The sequence below is a fragment of the Alternaria triticimaculans genome (assembly GCF_023758025.1).
Source record: "Alternaria triticimaculans strain BMP 0046 chromosome Unknown scaffold_4, whole genome shotgun sequence".
NCBI classification, from domain to species: Eukaryota; Fungi; Ascomycota; class Dothideomycetes; order Pleosporales; family Pleosporaceae; genus Alternaria; species Alternaria triticimaculans.
In genome coordinates this window covers 1100655-1121168 of record NW_026055961.1, presented here as the reverse complement: position 1 = coordinate 1121168, position 20514 = coordinate 1100655, and the positions used below count along the sequence as shown (strand labels likewise).

The following is a 20514-nucleotide window of genomic DNA, read 5'->3' as shown; positions in this document are numbered from 1 at the left end:
CATTGGTCGCGGCACACGATGTTGATGGCGGTTGGATTGCGGAGAAACATGTGGAACCCCGGTTTTTCGGTTTCCTGGAGAAAGCTAGTTGCGGGGAAAGTAGTTCTTGCACCAAGCCCGATCACGACAGTCATCTAATCAGCTCTCTCGCGGATGGTTTTCCGAAGCTAACGAGAATCCGGTCAAATCAGAAGTGTTTCCGCCCCTCGGATGTATGCAGGTATGCAAGTCTCCACATCACCCCAACGTGTGGTCGAAGCCGGGGAATGCAGCTGCACAGGAAGAACCGACAGATACTAATTCGACGATTGTCATCGGTTTTGACCTCTAAAAGCACAGCCTTTCTTTCATTTCTCTTCGAGCAAGCCTTTGTTACAAGCCACAATCACTATGGCACCAGCGCAGATAGCTATCCCTGCGCCACTACGGCCGTCAACACCACCATCTACATTCAGGCATGCCCGAGACGGCCTCCTTCAACCAGACGAATCCTCTATCAAGACAGTCGATGCGCTCGTCCGGCATCGCGCGCGTCGTGATCCTCATGTCACCATCGTATCGTATCCGAGCTCTGGGGTTGACTTCGTGGATTATACCATGCAGCAGTTGGACGTCTTCGCGTACAGAGTAGCTCGACACTATCAGACCTTCATCCCTACAAGATCGAGTTCTGCGGAGATGCCAACCACAGTAGCCGTTCTTGGACCAAGCAATATGGATTACATTGTGTCGATGCTTGCGCTTACCAAACTCGGCCATACGGTACTTTTTCTTTCAACGCGTATATCTCAAGCAGCTATCGACTCTCTTATCACCACAACCGGAGCCACCTATCTGCTGGCGGATTCACGATATGCGCAATCTGCAATCGATGCTCAGAAAGCCATACCAGGGTTGCAGATCAGCGAAATTGCCAGGCCTAACACTTACAACTTTCCTGTTGAAGTCCATGCAGACACCCGCCTTGACTACCAGCTCGACCATACAGTCGAAGCCTCAAACAACATTTACATCATACACTCCAGTGGTATGTTTTATCTAACAGTCTGTTGGTGTTTGAGCTAATGTGAAGAAAGGCTCTACCGGACTGCCGAAGCCAATATACCAGCCACAGCGAAGTGCAATCGCCAATTATGCCATTAGTATGGACATGAAAGCATTCATTACCCTTCCCCTGTATCATAATCACGGCATCTGCAACTTCTTCCGCGCGATATACAGCGGCAAATCCATCCATATCTACAACGCCGACCTGCCCCTGACCCAATCTTATCTGGCTACGATATTGAGGCAGCATAGATTTGAGATCTTCTATGGTGTGCCTTATGCGCTCAAGCTTCTCTCTGAGACAGATGAGGGGATCGAGCTATTGAAGCAACTCAAGATCGTCATGTACGGAGGGAGTGCCTGCCCAGACACGCTGGGCGACCTATTGGTGAACAGCGGGGTCAATCTTGTCGGCCACTATGGGGCGTAAGTTTCATGTGATCACTTACAGCAAAGCCAAGCTTACGATGAGCAGCACAGAAGTAGGCCAACTCATGACATCCTTCCGACCTGCCGACGATAAGGTATGGAACTACGTTCGCGAGTCGCCGAAATTATCGCCGTATCTTCGATGGGTATCACGCGGACCCAATCTCTACGAATGCACGGTCTTGCCGGGCTGGCCAGCGAAGGTCGCCTCGAACCTACCAGATGGCAGTTACGCCACGAAAGACCTGTTCGAACCGCACCCTACGATCGAGAAGGCATGGAAATACATTGCGCGTCTCGATGATACAATCGTATTGGTGAATGGCGAAAAGTTCAATCCAGTCATGATGGAAGGAACGATCCGGTCACATCGAGCTGTAACCGAGACGGTTGTCTTTGGTTCAGGTCGACCATACCTTGGCGTTCTTGTCGTCCCAGCAATCGAGGGCATGCCGGAATCGAAAGTCGTGGATGAGATCTGGCCCGTTATTGAGGCTGCGAATCAGACGGCCGAAGCGTACGCCAGGATATCCAGGGACATGGTTCAGATCCTACCGTATGGCTGTCAATTTCCGCGTACCGACAAAGGTAGTGTGATAAGGCAACAATTTTACAAGCAGTATGCCAATGAGATCGACAACGCATACGATACCGCTGCATCAGCTCAAGGAGACCTCAAAACATTGAATGTTCCGGAACTTGAGGACTTCTTACGTACTGTCCTGGCCAAACAATTGACGCAGGCAGGGGAAATCGGAAGTAACACGGATTTCTTTTCGCTAGGCCTGGACTCGCTGCAATCGATCCAAATCCGGACGGAGATTCTCAAGAACGTCAATATTGGTGACAAGAAGCTCGGCCAGAATGTCGTCTTTGACCACCCTTCTATTGCATCTCTCGCCGCACATCTCGACAGCCTTCGCACCGGGCAAGAGGAACAAGTTGTGTCGGTCACTGCGCAAATGCAAGACCTCATTGCTCAATATAGCAACTTCGAGCCCATTGCTAGACGTCAAGCTGCGCTTACTGGCGCGACCGGTTCGCTTGGTGCTCATGTTCTTGTACAACTACTCCACCGCTCGGATATTGACACAGTTTACTGTCTTGTACGAGCGAAAGACTACAAGACCGCAGCTCGCCGGGTTCGAGAGTCTCTCATACAGCGAAAGTTATACCACACCCTTTCGCTCTCCGGACGCAGGAAAATACAAGCCATACCTTCTGACTTGTCTGAGGCCCATCTCGGCTTAGACGATACGACTTATGCGCGTGTTGCTTCAGGTCTTACCAGTGTTATTCACTGCGCATGGAGCGTCAACTTCAACAAGAACCTGATGTCATTTGAGAAGGACTGTATTGCTGGTGTGCGTCACCTGATTGACCTCTGCCTGGCTTCATCATCGACCAAGCCTGCATCCTTCGACTTCTGTTCTTCGGTCAGTACCGTCGCACGATGCCCCGATATGCACACGCCTGAGCGATTAGCCGAGCTTGACTGGGCCCAGGGTATGGGATATGCCCAGAGCAAATGTGTTGCCGAGCACTTGTGCTTGGCTGTAGCGAAGGAGACCGGTGTCAAAGCGCGAGTTCTGCGTGTCGGTCAGATCGTCGCGGACACTGTTCATGGTGTGTGGAACTCAACTGAAGCAATACCGCTCATGATGCAGTCCGCTCTTACTGTCGGTGCGCTACCTCGACTGCAAGAATTCCCAAGCTGGACACCAGTCGATGTCATTGCGAAAGCCGTAACAGAGATCTCGCTCAGCGACGCTGGATCTGTAGTGGCGAATGTCACCAACGCAAAGACCTTCTCTTGGACTGACGATCTACTTCCTGCCCTTCGAGAAGCCGGCCTCCAATTTGATCAAGTTGAGCCCAAGGAGTGGGTGCGCAGGCTTCGCGAGTCCAATCAAGATGCGGTAGCAAACCCACCCATCAAGCTTGCTGACTTCTTCGCATCCAAGTACGATAAGGACGTTTTCGGTCCTTCGCGTACATATGATACCACTGTTGCCAGAGCATTCTCGCCTTCTCTTGAGACAGCGCCTGTACTGGATGCAGCCTTTGTGAGGACATTTGTCAGACAATTCCAGAGTGCTGCCTGGCAGATACGTACTACTTCAGTCGCGAAGCCGATGAGACGCGTTGTCGTTGTAGTTGCCGGGCCTTGTGGTAGCGGGAAAAGCACTGTCGCACGACGCCTCGGCGCTCACTTCAAAGCACCTTGTATCGAGGGCGACGAACTACACACCGAAGAAGCCATTGTGTCGATGGCTGCCGGTACACCCCTCAATGACGTCGCTCGCGCCCCTTGGCTCGCGCGCGTTAGACAGCGAGCGCTCGATACCGTGACCAAGGAAGGCCACGAGCGCGTATTAGTCTCTTGTTCGGCTTTGAAGAAGTCATACCGGGATGAGTTCCGGGTTTTGGTGGATGAAAAGATACGGGTTGTGTTTGTGGACTTGCAAGTCGAGCCGAAAGAGCTTGTGCGTCGAATGAAGGGAAGAGGTGGTCACTACATGAAAGAGAATATGGTGGAGAGCCAAATGGCCATCTGGGAGACGGCTGATGTATCAGAGACGGATGTGATACCTGTAGATGCTGGACAGTGCGTTGAAGAAGTTGTAGAGGAGATCTCCGGGTTATTGGAGGCGCTCGATGTCATGTAAAGCGCACGCCTCGGGGGCTGTATTTTCTTCTAGTCCATACGCGCAAATATTAGAAATCGAGTGGTCCAAATCCTCAGTTGTTCGCATATTGCGATGCTGTAGACTTCACCGCACGTGAGCTAATGCAAGCGAGCGAGCGGTTTCAACGACGAACACATGGTCATTCAGAAATGGAGGAAGTATAACGTGCCGCCTGTAATAATTTCTTTCGTTTATAGACGCAAGCCAAGGCAATGAAAGCCCTCCAAGAGCAGACCCGTGCGAGCTCTACCACTACGGCGCCCTCTACCCCTGAAGGCGACAGTTCGCAGCCGCTCATCCACAGAACGCACAACCCCAAGGTGGAAAAGTATAACGAAAATATGACCGGGCGCGGCAAAAGTGAGGGGGAGTCCCTACGAAACAGTCGAGACCGTCCTAACTTTGTCCAAGATCCACGGCGTACGGAAACTCAATGTCCCACGATACCGGATGATCGCCCCCCACATTCCCATTCAGATCCATTCTTTGGTAGTCCTCAAATCACATCGGGACCAGCGTATTCTGGGTATGGGCAAGCTCCTGAGCCTGGTGACTACGGTGCAACGCCTTTCCCTGCTACAACACAGCCATATGGGCAAGATTCCAGAGCTTTCTTCCTCCCTCAGCCAAGCTCAGCAGGTCAATTCGAAGACCAAATCAGGTCTCGAAAGCCGAATCGACCGGAGAACATGTCGAAGTCGCCAGGTCTGGTGCCGACTACCGTCGAATTACCTCAAGGGTCAAGCATGCGGTAAGTAACATTTTGAGAGCATTTGCCCGGCAGGCATAATGACGACGCAGTAGTCCAATGTCAGGTATATCGACAGAAGAGACGCCAGAGCCTCGAGACGAGTTTCCTAGTACACCTGCGTCTAATCAGTTTACCACGTTGGAGGAAGAGTACGCAACCCTATATCACCAGCGTCATGAAATTGGTATGAGGATGGAGGAGATAAAGAGAAGCTTTACTGCGGAGGAGTACGCTGCTTTGATGGCAAAGCTGGATCCGCAGAAACTTCCGACGCTCAAGCCGTGGTCTGGTACTACTGATGGTTGAGCAAACGGTGTAGAATTGGAATCATTCCCTCCAAAAACCACAGTCTGTGTCCTACTTAATCTGTATCAATGTGAACAAATGCTGCTCTCGACATCTACCTGGGTACTTGGATAGAGAGCGCCCGTCTCTGCGCGCGCATACTTGGAATATTTCACGAGCCGTTGAACACAGATAGGAACTGACCGTAGCACTCTGGATGAGACTGAAGCTCTTGTATCGCTGCTTCGAATGATACTTCGATGACGTGCCCTGATTGCGGCGAGGATGAAAGTTGTCCCTGACCTCGGGAGACCCCTAATCGCTACAAGCGAGATGGTCCAAGCTCAATCCCGCGGCGGCGTGGTGGGTGGAGCTCCGAGCATCAACACGCCGAAGCCAGCCAATTCCCTGCCGACAACCGCTGTCCCCTTCCACGTCGCTGCCATGCTCTCTGGAATTCTCATCTTCAACCAAAAGGGTGAGAACCTCATCTTTCGCGCCTTCCGCAACGACTGCCGCCCGCGACTTGCCGATGTCTTCCGCATTCAGGTCATCTCCAACGCCCAAGTACGCTCGCCCATCCTCACCCTTGGCTCCACCACCTTTAGCCATGTCAAACACGAGAACATATACCTGGTCGCCGTGACCAAGAGCAATGCCAATGCGGCGCTCGTATTTGAGTTTCTGTACCGCTTGGTGGGATTGGGAAAGGCTTACTTCGGCAAGTTCGACGAGGAGGCCGTCAAGAACAACTTCGTACTGGTCTATGAGCTACTGGACGAGATTCTGGATTTTGGATACCCACAGAATACAGAGACAGACACGTTGAAGATGTACATTACAACTGAAGGTGTCAAGTCGGAAAGGGCAATGGTAGGTCACATCGAGCGCGACCAGAGCAACAACAGCTGACAAAATCACAGGAGGACTCCTCGAAGATCACAATGCAAGCAACTGGTGCCCTTTCCTGGCGGCGGGCCGATATCAAGTACCGCAAGAACGAAGCCTTCGTCGATGTCATCGAGGACGTCAACCTGCTCATGTCTGCGACCGGAACGGTACTGCGAGCCGACGTGAACGGACAGATCATAATGCGCGCATATCTCTCGGGCACACCCGAGTGCAAGTTCGGCCTCAACGACCGACTAACGCTGGGCGAAGATCACCTACAACAACCGTCTGGAAACAAGGCAGGCGCGAAGGCTACAAGGGCGGCAGCGGGAAGTGTGACGTTGGAAGACTGTCAATTCCACCAATGCGTGAAGCTGGGCAAGTTCGATGCGGACAGGATAATATCCTTTGTTCCGCCCGACGGCGAGTTCGAGCTGATGCGCTACCGAGCGACTGAGAACGTGAACCTGCCTTTCAAGGTGCACGCCATTGTCAACGAGGTTGGCAAGACAAAGGTTGAATACAGCATCGCCATTCGCGCCAACTATGGCTCCAAACTTTTTGCGACAAACGTTGTCGTGCGGATACCAACACCCCTCAACACGGCGCGCATCACCGAGCGGACATCACAAGGCAAAGCCAAGTACGAGCCGGAGCACAACAACATCGTCTGGAAGATACCGAGATTCACAGGGCAAAGCGAGTTTGTGCTGAGTGCCGAGGCCAGCCTGACCAGCATGACCAACCAGAAGGCGTGGTCCCGACCACCGCTCAATCTGAGCTTCTCGTTGTTGATGTTCACGAGTTCGGGGCTACTTGTGCGATACCTGAAGGTGTTTGAGAAGAGCAACTACAGCAGTGTAAAGTGGGTGCGCTACATGACGAGAGCGGGTAATTATGAAATAAGGTATGTTTCTCCTGCTCCACTACTCGATCACACCCATCTCACGTATATCTACCAGGTTTTGAGCATTGTCATTCTGTACATTAGCCTGGATTCACACAGGTGTTATTGCATTGCAGGCGTCATTGAGCCACTAAAGATATCCTTGAGCACAATGAAAGTACAACATCAGCTTTTTGAGTATCGTTCCATCCGTGACCAGAAGCTCAGGCTGATCGTTCAACGGACCAGCCACGGTTCTCAAGCTTTGATAACTTTTCTACCGTCTTCACTTTCGACACCACGTGCGCGAAAGTTTATGTCGAAGTACAAAATATCAACATGGAGTTTTCAAACCCCATACCAGGTGGTTATAAGGGTGAACTTCCTCAGAAGCATTGGAGAGGCCGTGTTCGTTTGACGCGGCTTCTATTCCGGGTCTTATTCGGGCTAGCGCAGGCCGACTGGTCCTTCCACATAGTCCTGTCTGCAACCTCGAGGCGCGTCGCATCGCAGCGTCCCCTTTTGTCTTATCTCCACTTTCAAAGCCGCATGGACACACAGCACGCCTTCTGCAGACTCTAGACATGAACAAAGTCGGAGAAGTGTGCGATGACATCGCCAGCAACTTGTCGCCGCAAGCAGCTCGTGCTTATTGATGCGATACTCGCACTAGTGAGGGTAGGTACACTTACTTATTAGCATCTCTGATCTCAACAGCATATGGCTAGAAATCACAAAGCTAACAGTGAATTGCGTAGCGAAACAGGTCAGAAAGTACGAAGCTATCTATATTAGCAGGCAGGCCGGCGGACTGTGCAGCTTGCAAGGATTGGTACCGTATCATAACGCTTGATATGTCGACCCCTCATGCTGTGCCGCAGCCACAATCTCACCTCAGCTGCTGATCAGCTGTCATGTGAGTAGCAAGAGGACATCTATCATGTCAGTGGGGAATTTCTGGCAGACACCGGCACATTCACAAGACAACTCTATTGTTCTTCCAATTTTTGAACAAGCGTTACTGTCGCTCCTCTATGGAGGGTGTGGCTGCCTTCTCGTTGGCGTGCAATGTTATACAAATTGCCGAACTCTCTCGAAAGATCATCGCAACCGCGAAGGAGATCCAAACTTCTCGCAACGGCTTACCCAAAGACCACGAAGATCTACGTGCAGCTGTGGAGATCCTACGTCGAGATGTTGCGGACCTGCAGCAAAATTACAACGGCGATATCCTCCAGAGTCTTGCTGTTCAAAGCGAGGTCGCTATAAACGAGCACATAGCCCTCTTGGATTCGCTTCGACTGGAAGGACCCCGAACCTTCCTTCGTGCCTCGGCTGTAGCCTTCAAAGCACGGCGCAAGCAGCGCCAGCTGTACGAGTCTCAGGCGAAAGTTGACCGACTATCGGAAGAGCTCAAGACACACATTGTCATGACCCGTATCCCGAACATAGATCGCAATGTGGATTACCTTGGCGATAAATTAGCGTCACACAATCTCTCGATAGATCATGATATGAAGATCATCGAGCAGCACCTGAACAGGGTTCATAAAGTAACTGAAAATAACTCGAACACCGCGAATGCTACATCAGAGCTCGTTAGAGAGTTACAGCGATGGCTCAAAGATCAACAAGGAGCCCAGGCGAATAGGCAGTGTCTATACTCACTCTACTTCCCAGAAATCCGGAGTAGAGCCGATCAAGTAAAGCGAGCGCATGAGGACACGTTTGGTTGGATATTCGATGGGGCTGGTGACCTATCTGAATCTATTCACAAGAGCAAGTTCAAGAAATGGTTACGGCTGGACGATCCTAGCAGAAACGTGTTTTGGGTGTACGGAAAACCTGGCGCTGGGAAGAGTACTTTGATCAAGGTATGTTTATGAACATATCGAACGTCCGTTTCATACACTAACTTCCCATCCTCGCATCGTTCAGTTCATTGCTACTCACCCGGATATGAGATTGCACTGTCAATCCTGGCTGGGATCGCGCTCATTGCTTGTCATCGACTGTTACCTCTGGAGGCAAGGAACGATTCTGCAACGATCATTCAGGGGAGTTTTGCAATCAATACTCTACCAGGCTCTTAAGGAATGTCCTCAGCTCATTCCAAAAGTCTTCCCCCGACGCGAATGGACGCACGCCGGAACAGATTTTCGATTTCCACAGGACATTCTGTGGAGCAGTTTTCAGGATCTTTTGAACTTGGCGCCGAGCTTCAACATCTTCCTGTTGTTCATCATCGATGGTCTCGACGAATTTGACGACCGTGTAGAGGTACTCAACAGTTCGGCACCGGATGTACAGGACTTGCTACGTCTGCTTCGCGCTATACAGGCATGTCCCTCAGCAAAGCTTTGCGTGGCTAGTCGGCCCCTAAATGAGTTTGAGATTCATTTGGGAAAGGATAGAGACTTCTGCATACCCGTACACGACTTGACCTCAAGAGACATCAAAACGTATACCGAAGATACACTGAGCAAACACCCTGCGTTTGCGCAACTCGTATTACAGGATCCCGGCTATTCAACCCTCATCGCAGATATCACCTCCGCTGCAGAAGGAGTTTTCCTATGGGTCTACCTCGCATGCAATTCTTTGTTTAACGGATTGACTAACGCGGACCGGGTTTCTGACCTCCAAGGGCGGCTGATGCGTCTTCCCCGCGAATTGGATGAAATGTACATGCATATACTGTCGACTATTGAGCCTGAGTATCGCAGAAACACCGCCCGCTCACTCTTACTATGTACAATGCCCGAACAGCAGACACTCCTTACACACCATTACTTGGACGATGAAAGTCGCAAACAGATATTAGATGCCCCGAGCCTTCAACAGTTCATGAACGGTGAAGACATGGTATTGTTTGCGGCCACAGTTCGCAGAAGATTCCACGCGCGCAGTAGAGGGCTGTTAGAATTCAGGGCCCGATGGGACCATCAGAGCGATGAGTTTCATGGAGTTCAGCACGAGATGTCAAAGCTGAGAAACGAATGTGTTGGACTAGCACACAGATCTATGGCAGAACTCCTTGACAGAAATGATATGAGACACCAGATCATGACCGAAGCCGGTATGGCATTCGAAATGCCTGAGCTTTATGCCCAAGCATTGATGGCCACTCTCAAGGCACAGGTATCTATCGCATGGACGCTTGATTCGATTCAAGATAGCGGCATTCACTTCGGGAAGAAAGATCTGTATGATGTGGAAAGAAATATCTGCGCTCTACTGCACAAGTTAGTGCCAATTGTGGAACAGGCAGAGGAAGAGCAGATGAAAGCACACTGGTCCAAACTTGACGATTTCCTCAACTTCCCACCCACACAGGAGTTGAATCTCCAGGCTATCATCATGAACTCTGTCTCTAAAGAGCTTGTTCCCGACATTTTCGCCGTGGCTGTCGCCTATCGCGCACCCAAGTATGTGTCACTTATGTTGCGGCAGAATCCGGACCTGGCCACGAACAAAACAAAAGCCTGGCCACCTCTGCTAGTATCTCTACTCTGGAGTTACTCGATGGACCCGTCAACGTCTCGACTTTACCAAGTGATGAGAATGCTACTCGAGCATGGCGCTGATCCAAATGAACCTTTCCAAGGCACAACCCCGTGGAGGTGCTTTTTGGAAAACTTGCTCAGTTGGTTTCTCCGCAATCCTTTTCCGTGGCAAGGTAAATTAGAACGTATGATAGCTCTGCTCGTTCAGTATGGAGCCGATATACATGTTACTTGGGATTGGCTTGGCTATGCTCGGGACGAGCGCACTGAGAAGGTTGGTCGAGTCATTCCTTCATTCACAGATTCTGGAACGGGCTATCAACAGGAAGTACCAAATGCCGTGACTGTAACTTTCCAACTTAGCGCTGCCGCAGTTTTATATCATCTAATGACAGGGGCTGGGTGTTCAGAGGGATGGAAAAAACCGGCACCAGAGTGGCTACCATCAGTACCTGAGCAAGAGCAGGTTGAAATGGTACTAAATGCGCACAGCATATACGAGTTTCAAGCTTTCAGGAGAGAGAGGCGCAATAGACTTACCCTGACGACATGAAGTCTGCTTTCGAATGGCGCGAATCGAGGCTGACGTCGCGTTTGAATGAACCCGAGTTGGATGGGAGGAGACGATGTTCGAAGCGACGATGTGGTTCCTGATAGTCAACCTTTTCGAACGGGCCTGTAGCCTTTTCAATACATGTACAGACTGTGAAAGCTTTCATGGTGCAACACAGGTTGTGACAGATGCACGGTATGAAGATACTGCCGAGCGTCAAGTCGATATATGCATGTGCATGCTGTACGCTATACGATAAGTATCGACTTTCACAGTCTTCATAGCACCTTCGCCTACAAGAGCTTGGGAGTGGAATCTAAACCCCCAGTTCTAGGATTTTGCCGCGTCGATACGTGGCTGTAGCATGTGGACTATAAAGCACGGTGATGACAGGTTAACCAGTCAATGACTTAATAACCCAACCATGTAGGTATTAGTACACAAAAACAATGGACATGACGGTCTTTATATCCGCTATATCGTTGTTAGTAGCTTGCGTGGCTTCACGGCATGGTTCCAGGGTTACGCTGACAAATTTCTTTCATGACCTGCCTAGTTTCAATACAGCACGCCCTTTGTACTCCTGACCTCGCCCTCCCACTGCTTCACCACAGTGGTTGCGTGCCTGATGGCGACCGCAAGCGCCTTGAAGGCACTCTCCGCCCTGTGATGATCGTTGTCACCGCGTATGCAGTCAACGTGGAGAGTGGTGCCCGACGCCTGCGCAAAGCTTTGGAGGCAGTGCGGGATCATCTCGCAGCTCAGATCGCCAATCTTCTCCCGCTTAAGTCCCAGCTCGATGATGCTGTATGGCCTGTTCGACAGGTCGATGACAGCCCGTGACAGCGCCTCGTCGAGCGGTGCGTATGCGTGTCCGAAGCGTGCCAGACCCGTGCTTCCCTGCAGCGCATTCTTGAAGGCGGTGCCTAGCGCCAAGAATGTATCTTCGCTCGTGTGGTGGTCGTCAATGTGCAGGTCGCCCTTGCACCGTATGCGCAGACTCCAGCCGGCGTGCTTGGCCATGGCGTGGATCATGTGGTCGAGGAAGCCGATGCCGGTGTCGACGGAGATCTCCTGGGATGTCGACTTCTGGGTAGCGTGATCCTTGTCTACCTTCTCGCCATCGCCATTGAGACTCTTCTTGTCGTAGGCTGCCCAGAAGTCGCTGTGCTCGTAGGGTGAGAGGTCGCCGCCATCGATGTTTATCGAGACCTGGATCTTCGTCTCGTTCGTATCGCGGTTGAGGCAGCAGGCGCGCGGCATGGTGGCGGTCGTGTGCGTAAGATTGATTTCGGCCGGCTTCGGGGGTGTTGTGAGCTTGTAGAGCGGTCAATGATGGATGGCAAAGTCGAGGGACAAAAAGTTGAAGCGGATGCAGAGGGGCTTCCCCACGCCCCACGTCATGGCGCCAAGCAATATAGGGCTGGAAAAGTCTGGCCAACCAACGAACCGCCGAACCAAAGTCCGCCCCAAAATTTTGATATCTCAAAGTCACGTCTCGAACACAGGATCGTCATTCAGACGCAATCATATAAACGCGTTTTCTCTCAACCTACATCGGCTAGTCATTAAGTTAAGAGCAAGGAACAAGGTCAAAAATGCCAGGCGCAACAGAAGAACCCACGCAGGTCCCAATCTTGGATCCTACCTCCGAGAACAACGAGGAGATTGATCCGGCGATCGATCGCGACAGGATCAGAGTCGTACGTACGATCTATATAATATAGCAAAACGCGTATCTAATTTTTCATAGCTGTCCGGTGCGACAGAGACGGCAGCATCTTTCCAGTTTGATGGCGAGGACCACACGCTAGGCAACGCGCTGAGATACATCATCCACAAGAAGTAAGCCAAAACTCTGAGCGCATAGATGAGTAAACAGCTAATGGCTCCATAGCCCCGATGTCGAGTTCTGTGGTTACTCCATCCCGCATCCTTCAGAAGCCAAAATGAACTTGCGCATCCAGACATACGGTAGGTCATACATGCGAAGCTACATATGTCTCGCAACTAACACTTGACTAGATGGTGTCAGCGTATACACCGTGCTGGAGAAGGGCCTTGAAGACCTCATGGCCATGTGTGATGTTGTCGAGCAGAAGTTCACAATTGCACGAGATGACTTTGTAAACAAGATGGAAGAGTAGGGCTACAACGCGCCTATAGTTGCGAAAGTATTGCATTGCTGGCGTTCAAGGATAGCATGGTCAACTGGCGAAAGGGAAGGAAAATGGTATTGTCTTCAGCTATATACACCGAATTTTGTTCTGAGTTGTCCCCGGACATTGGTAGTAATGGACAAATCAGTTGCGACCCTGTACATGCGCATTAGCATATGATTCCGCAAGAGTATTAACGCAAAGAGTGAGCGTACCTCCAAGAAGCCGTTGATGAAGTTGCTTGGTAGCCGGGCCTTGGGATCCTCTTCCGCGCGGAAGTATTTGAGAACGTGTGACAATTGTTTCCAGAAGTTGAGTGTTTCCTGTACGATTATCAGTACATTCCCCACTATCAAAGCGTGTTGGTCCGTGGTGTACCTGGAACTCCTGATGACTGTTGAACAGCAGCACATCTACTGTTTTGAGTTGATTCACGTATCGATGCCGCTCGAATTCCTGCCGCATTTTCGTTCGGAGCGTGGATACGGGCATGTTCAGCGAGTACATGGTCTGGATTTCGGGAGCCTGTAAGGTCATTGTCAGCCCAGGTTCCAGGTCCTGCTGCCCGCTTCTCCGCATCCCACGCTTTCCCTCCCTCGTTCCAGCTCTTTCCGTACACAACGTGTATCCAATCCCCAAATTCGCCCCAAAGGACTTGTAGATTCCGGGTGTCAACGTACCGACCGGAGCCAGTCCCGGTAGCTGTGAATGACCCTCTTCTTCGCATCAGTCCAGTTGACCGCTGTGCCCGCATTAGCTTTTCCATTCCTCCAATGTTCCGTGAGCGTGTTCGACTAACAGGAGCGCGTGCGCTGAGCGAGGTAGGTGGGGTTGATGACCATGTTGGCGGTGTTGGGGAGCTTCCAGTCGTCTCGAAGCCGGAGCTGGAGTGACGATGCGGCTCGCGGGAGTGGAATGCCAAGACCTGACGTTAGCGCGGATTTTACTCCCGGCGCAGTCGCGAAGTTATCGATGGCTTCTCTCTCGCGAAAGCACGAATATCGAAAACGTCTTTGCAGCATACTCCACGCTCGACCGCATCTGTCGCCATATTCCATATTTTACCTCGCGCCAAATTCGCAGATTTCGGCCTGCTACAACCAGCCCAGCCATGCCTCCAGTCCGTACCGCACGCGCTTCGCGCAAGGCCCCGCCGGAGGGCTTCGATGACATCGAGGACACCCTCCTGGAATTCCAGAACAAGATGAAGGACGCCGAGAACGCATCACACGAGGGCAAGAAGAAGTACGAAATGACGTGGCCCATCTTCCAAATCACCCACCAACGCTCGCGCTACATCTACGACCTTTACTACGAGAAGGAGGCCATCAGCAAGCAGCTCTACGACTATTTGCTTAAGAACGGCTATGCAGATGCCATGTTGATCGCCAAGTGGAAGAAGCAAGGCTATGAGAAGGTAAGTCCATTCTGCACAGGCAACCTCTTAGCTCGAATCAAACTAACTCGTGAGTAGCTATGCTGCACGCGCTGCATCCAGACCAAGGAGACAAACTTCCGCTCGACCTGCATTTGCCGTGTCCCCAGGGATCAGCTCAAGGAGAACCAGGAGATTCAATGCGTGAACTGCGGCTGCAGAGGGTGCGCCTCCAGCGACTGAGCAGTACAACGAGGAGAATCTGCGAGGACAGACCCATACTCTGATTAATAGCGATAGACGCTGTCTACACTCTACGAATACTTCCAGGGAGGATACAAAGAAGCGCAATCAAGAGCGCACGACAGAACCAGGCGCAGTCAGCAGGTGGACTGCTACAAGATACTGAAGTTGGCTGCTCATACCGAATGGACCGCCAAGATGAGTTTGAGAAGAAGGTCACAACAAAAGCATAGGGTGTGTCTATTGACCAGAACATAATAATTCAAATGTTAACTTGTATACAGAGAAAAGTGAGTGAATGATGGTGTCCCCAACCTGGACGCCTGCAACCTGTGGGTATACTTGAACCATTACGCAAGTCGTCCAGTCGTAAGGGAAAACCCGGTCTATGTTTGATATCCGCCTGCCCGCAACCCATTAACCAAAACGCCTCTCCAGCAACTCAGAAGGCCGAGCTTGCATCGCTCATCCGCTTGTAATTGGAATTGGTACTACGTTGTGATGATCTCCGGCTCATGTCCCGACCAAATCGCGACTCCGGTAGGGAATCCAGAATGCCTTGCCGCCGAACCCAAGCTGTCGGTGGTGGAGAGGGCCATAGTTCTGATATTTCAGATCCCAGACTCCTCCTGGCCAATTCGCTGTGTGTTAGTCGGAATGGGCTAGCCCCATCAATTGGCGAGTCTCGACCGGAGCGACCCTTCTCCGATATGCTGCGCGCGGGTGTCTTTGGTGTCGCGCCATCATCCTCTTGGTCTTGATTCACCATTCGAATGTACTCTCTGCTTTGACCGAGAACCTGGGCTTCTCTGTGCCGGCCGTCAGAGACATGAGTGCTGAATGCGGACATGTTGAAAATCTTGCTTCCTCGTCGGGTGCTGTCTAATGACGGCAAACGTATCATGTAGTCTTTCTCTGGGGCCGGAGGAGGTGTTTGCAGAGTTTGCCTGGCTTTCCGCGCTTTTCGTCTGCGCCACCAGAATGCGGTGAAGATACATACCGCACAAAAGGCGATCATAACGGGTATCATTCCAAGGCCAATCTTTGTCCCGAGAGTCATTCCTGGTCCCCCTCGTGCTATTGAGTGTGCAGACGGTGTTTCGTTTTTCATGGCTGATGGGACCGCTGGCGGCGGCGGCGGTGGTGGTGGTGTTGACGAGTCTACGACGAGTGCTCTTGGTAACGATGCTGACTGCGCTGAAGGGCGCGTGGGCCTTGTGCTTGGAGTGTTGAGTTCGAGATTTGACATTACTGGATTTGCTGTATTTGCGCGTGCCCATACATGGGGTATATTAATGATAGGACTCATGTTGGGTGTCGATGTGTGTTGGATAAAACGAAGTAAAGAAATGTTTCTAGGTATGGCAAAGAACGAAGGTAGAAGAAATGGCCATGCTATGTCCAATATCTTTTTTTAGTGAGTGAATTAGTGATGCCGACGAGGTGTCTCTATCATCGCATGTCGAACGCAAACCTGAAACCAAGCAGATAAAGGTGCCTTTGTAGAATACAATGGAAGCACGGTCAAGCACCGCCTACCGTGCTTTCGAAGACAATCACCACACTGACCACGGGATGATTATCGATTTGCGCGTTCCGCTTGGTCCCCCGGTGGTCTATGATGAGACGCAATTTATCCCGACCATAGTCGTACGGCACTGAATTCGCATCCATGGATGCAACTGCTACTTGGTGAAGCCAACGACTGCTGCGTCGTTCCTTACTATGGGTAAGTACACAAGAGGGGTTTACACCTGCATTTTCCAGCTCTTGGTACAGATAGGATCAATCCGTTCATACGATAACACTTGCATCCGCATGAACATGACAAGTCTTTCTTTTGCGCGCATAGATTCTCGTGAAGTACCGACTCCCCTCAGCACATGCGAACGTCTAAACCCAAACGAACAAATGCCATCATCCCGTTCATCTCTCATTTGCTCAGACAATCGCAAAGATGAGATCAACACGACTAACACGCTGATTGATATCAAATTGCCACATACTCGAAGAAGTCGGAAGGTCTAACAGTTCAACACCGATGGCTGGGATCTTAGAACGGCTAGCGTAATGCACTTGCGCTGTTTCTAGCGTCTCCTTGTTCGTCCTTGCAGCCTACCTCTCACAAGGCTGCTGAGCATGGCTTCTCGAACGCCCATAAATACTCGACAGTCTTTTATTCGTCGTTCTTGCATCCGAACAGCCGGAGAACATCTCCTCGTCGTATTTTTTGCTGGCTGAAACACAACACAGAGATGATCCCCGAGCTTTCCCCACGTTTCTCGCCGCACCTGCATGCATGAAGATAGAGAGCTGATATATGTGCGCCTACACAGCGTGGGAAATGCCAGTCTTTTGGGGAAACGGGGCCTATGGCCCATCACCTGCTTCCAAGCCAATCTGCGCGATAGCGAGATGTTGCTCTAGCAGACTACTCACGGCTAGTGTTCCTCCCTTCGGCCGCCCTTGTAGTAATCGCACCCTTGGGTACTGTCTTTCATGTTGCGCAGACCACGAATTCTACACGCCACAAATAACTGCTGCTCGTCGAAGGTGGAGTCTGAAATGCCATAAGCAAGCATACTTTCGACCGGTCACACAGGTTCTAGACGCAAGGAGCAATCCACAGTTGTGATACGATGAGAAGGGACCGTCGCACTGTCGCAGAAAGTCAGCTTTCGCGATTTTGTGTTCACGGCACAAATCAGAAGTGACGAGTATCATGTGCAGCAGCGTTTAGGTTATGTACTCTTATGAGTATCGCTCTAAGATTTGTCTTACTGTACCCTTGGGAAAGTCACCTACCTATATGAAACGCGCCGACGTCAAATGCCATGATTGCTTTTAGTATCCTCATCCTCTATATTACCTTTCACGAACTTGTGATATCGATGGGCAAGGCTGCTAGGGCAGATTATCTTGAGACGCGATGAGTAGCCGGGACAGACACATGCTGTTTCAACGGGACATGACGACTTGTCGATTTCGGTGAACGATCACCTCGGTACCTAGGTAGTGACGCAATGTTGGCGAAACAGCCGCTTTCTGGCCAAGACATCACATCTGATGTTAGTAGCTATTTTGGAAAGATCAAACATAGCGGAACCTTGTCAAGATGTAGTTTACGCTACGCCACACATGCTGATACGCACGAGGGACTGCTCACATATTAGGTTCTCAGCAAGCGATGCCTTGCCAACGCTGATGGCCACAGCCTGCAAAGAGTGGGTTGTACTGGGGCTCTCCCCATTCGTCATCCTCAATCTTAAGGGAGCAAGGCTGCCGCAACAAGACCGAAGCCGAGAATGAGGCCAAGATGCCATGTCAAACAACTGGGGTCCGCTTGTTTCACAAGGCGCGTTCCAAGACTACCAACATTGGTATCGAACAAAGAGTGTACCGCCCGAGCGCATGGCTGGCATATAACAAGTAGAAGGCCTCGTAATCCAGAAGCTCATACTCGTCAAATCCAAAAATCCACGATCATGATGTCCTTTACTTCTGAGAAAACGCCACTACTCCCTGTCGTCGAACGCACTCTTGACGCCTACGTCAGGAACATGGAACAGCGCCGTCGCGAAGGCATCGAGTACGCATTGCTGGTATCGACACTGCTGTTAACGGTCTTCCAATTTCTGGTACTTTACAGCGGCGACAGCCTCGTGCCCGTAGCTCTGGACAGCCGCTACTACGCCCTGTTGGCCCAGCTCGCGCGCGGCCTGCGCATGTCAATTCCAGCCAGCCTGCCCACAGCAGCCATCTTCTTCATTGTCGCGCCGTACCTGGTGCAGAAGGAGCGGGTTGTGATGACGCGGTACGCGATCCTCGTGTGTTATTTGATGGGGTCGACGCTGGGCGCGTTGCTGCTCTAGACGCGCAGGGGTTTTGACTCAACGTGGCTCGCGTGGGGATCGGCGGGCAGCGATAACGGCGGGAAAGCGCATCCTCCAACTTTTTGGGCAGCTTCCATCGCAAGACTCATTGGGCGCAGGACGTCAATTGAGTGAGTCAGACAACACAAGGGATACAAAAAGATCATCAGGTATGTATGGTCCTAGCATTGGGCTCCCTCGACCGTTGCTGCCGCGAGAGTTCCTTTGTCATCGCAGTAATCGCAAACAACGACTCAAGTGTCAACATAGCTAACATCGTCACACAGTGCAACTGGTTGCTCATTACGTATCGCAATATGTCCCTCACACGGCCCAACCCGCGATTCCTCACCCGCACAAACCGTATCTTCACCTCGCAAATACGAACATACGCTGCACCGGGCGACGGCGTGATCCCACCTGCCAAGAAGAAGTATGTTCCGACCTCAGGCACATACCCGCTCGGGTTCAAGGCTGGAAGTGCGCATGTTGGTGTCAAGGCGTCCAACACCCGCTTCGACGATCTTGCTCTCATCGCATCCGACACACCCTGCGCGGGAGCGGCCGTCTTCACAACGAACAAGTTCCAAGCTGCTCCAGTCACAGTCAGCAGGGACATGCTGAAGAAGAGGAAGGGCGAGGGAATCCGGGCTGTCGTAGTGAATTCAGGGTGCGCCAACGCAGTGACGGGACGTGGAGGTATTGAGGATGCTATATCCATGGGCCAAGAAACCGACAAGTGCTTCATACAAGACAAGAACGGGCAGGACGACCTGAAAGGAAGCCGGAGCATTGTCATGAGCACAGGTGTCATCGGCCAGCGCCTGCCCATTGACAAGATTACCTCGAAGATACCCACTGCATACTACAATCTCGGAGACACGCACGAACACTGGCTAGGCACCGCACGTGCAATCTGTACAACCGACACATTCCCCAAGCTCGTCTCAAAGACATTTTCGTTACCGAGCACTCAACAAGAATACCACATTGCGGGTATGACTAAGGGCGCAGGCATGATCCATCCCAACATGGCCACGCTTCTAGGCATAATCTGCACAGACGCCCCCGTCGCCCCTTACCTGCTCCGTCAAGCACTTGTCGCCGCCATTGGAAAGTCCTTTAACAGCATTTCCATCGATGGTGACACGTCCACCAACGACACAGTTGCTATCCTAGCCAACGGTGCCGCCGGTGGACAGCCCATTACCTCGGCCGATTCCAAAGACTTTGCCGCTTTCCAAAAAGTCCTCACAGACTTCTCGATTGACCTGGCGAAACTGGTCGTCAGAGACGGCGAAGGTGCGACGAAATTTGTCACCATCAAGGTGACAAATGCCGCGTCGTACAAGGATGCTCACCGCGTAGCCTCGACCATTGCGCGCTCACCGCTCGTCAAGACAGCCCTGTACGGAAAGGACGCAAACTGGGGCCGTATCTTGTGCGCGACGGGTTACGCCGAAGGCGTTGACTCCGTTGTTCCCGAAGAGACGAGCGTTAGCTTTGTCCCCACGGACGGCAGTGAGGAGTTGAAGCTACTTGTCAAGGGCGAGCCGGAGCAAGTTGATGAGAACAGGGCAGCCAAGATTCTAGAGGCTGAGGATTTGGAGATCAAGGTTAGGTTGAGTGAGAAGGAAGGCGAGGAGGCTGTCTTCTGGACATGTGATTTCAGTCACGAGTATGTCACTATCAATGGTGATTACCGGACATAAGGAGAGGTACATATGATATTTTATCGAGCGATTCATCTATCACTGCAGATGGAGTGTGCAGGCATCATGTTCCGTATTGTGGTTGCCCACGCCCAAGACTTCTGGGGATCACAAC

The 20514-nt window shown here is 51.5% G+C and overlaps 8 protein-coding genes across 8 annotated transcripts; 6 read left to right on the top strand and 2 right to left on the bottom strand.

Annotated features, from left to right (window-relative positions):
- Positions 1 to 390: 390 nt before the first annotated feature.
- Positions 391 to 4145, top strand: J4E78_003945 (putative NRPS-like protein biosynthetic cluster; the record flags this gene model as incomplete). The annotated part of the gene is made up of 3 exons (XM_049364577.1): positions 391 to 1027; positions 1077 to 1473; positions 1523 to 4145. 3 exons carry the CDS (start codon positions 391 to 393, stop codon positions 4143 to 4145), a joined length of 3657 nt encoding a protein of 1218 aa, XP_049223655.1.
- A 612-nt stretch (positions 4146 to 4757) lies between these two features.
- J4E78_003944 (uncharacterized protein) lies at positions 4758 to 10538 on the top strand (the record flags this gene model as incomplete). Its single annotated transcript, XM_049364576.1, has 7 exons — positions 4758 to 4917; positions 4982 to 5036; positions 5532 to 6075; positions 6126 to 7000; positions 7944 to 8853; positions 8918 to 10411; positions 10482 to 10538. 7 exons carry the CDS (start codon positions 4758 to 4760, stop codon positions 10536 to 10538), a joined length of 4095 nt encoding a protein of 1364 aa, XP_049223654.1.
- Positions 10539 to 11596: 1058 nt separating this feature from the next.
- Positions 11597 to 12301, bottom strand: PTH3 (Imidazoleglycerol-phosphate dehydratase; the record flags this gene model as incomplete). The annotated part of the gene is made up of 1 exon (XM_049364575.1): positions 11597 to 12301. One exon carries the CDS (start codon positions 12299 to 12301, stop codon positions 11597 to 11599), a length of 705 nt encoding a protein of 234 aa, XP_049223653.1.
- A 335-nt stretch (positions 12302 to 12636) lies between these two features.
- Positions 12637 to 13185, top strand: RPC19 (RNA polymerase subunit AC19; the record flags this gene model as incomplete). The annotated part of the gene is made up of 4 exons (XM_049364574.1): positions 12637 to 12741; positions 12792 to 12883; positions 12936 to 13012; positions 13064 to 13185. The coding sequence occupies 4 exons, from the start codon at positions 12637 to 12639 to the stop codon at positions 13183 to 13185; spliced, it is 396 nt and encodes a 131-aa protein (XP_049223652.1).
- A 156-nt stretch (positions 13186 to 13341) lies between these two features.
- Positions 13342 to 14039, bottom strand: J4E78_003941 (uncharacterized protein; the record flags this gene model as incomplete). Its single annotated transcript, XM_049364573.1, has 5 exons — positions 13342 to 13353; positions 13413 to 13520; positions 13576 to 13722; positions 13878 to 13939; positions 13997 to 14039. The coding sequence occupies 5 exons, from the start codon at positions 14037 to 14039 to the stop codon at positions 13342 to 13344; spliced, it is 372 nt and encodes a 123-aa protein (XP_049223651.1).
- Positions 14040 to 14308: 269 nt separating this feature from the next.
- Positions 14309 to 14815, top strand: CWF14 (G10 protein; the record flags this gene model as incomplete). The annotated part of the gene is made up of 2 exons (XM_049364572.1): positions 14309 to 14614; positions 14672 to 14815. The coding sequence occupies 2 exons, from the start codon at positions 14309 to 14311 to the stop codon at positions 14813 to 14815; spliced, it is 450 nt and encodes a 149-aa protein (XP_049223650.1).
- Positions 14816 to 18300: 3485 nt separating this feature from the next.
- Positions 18301 to 18687, top strand: J4E78_003939 (uncharacterized protein; the record flags this gene model as incomplete). Its single annotated transcript, XM_049364571.1, has 1 exon — positions 18301 to 18687. One exon carries the CDS (start codon positions 18301 to 18303, stop codon positions 18685 to 18687), a length of 387 nt encoding a protein of 128 aa, XP_049223649.1.
- A 176-nt stretch (positions 18688 to 18863) lies between these two features.
- Positions 18864 to 20399, top strand: J4E78_003938 (uncharacterized protein; the record flags this gene model as incomplete). The annotated part of the gene is made up of 2 exons (XM_049364570.1): positions 18864 to 18923; positions 18975 to 20399. 2 exons carry the CDS (start codon positions 18864 to 18866, stop codon positions 20397 to 20399), a joined length of 1485 nt encoding a protein of 494 aa, XP_049223648.1.
- Positions 20400 to 20514: the final 115 nt, after the last annotated feature.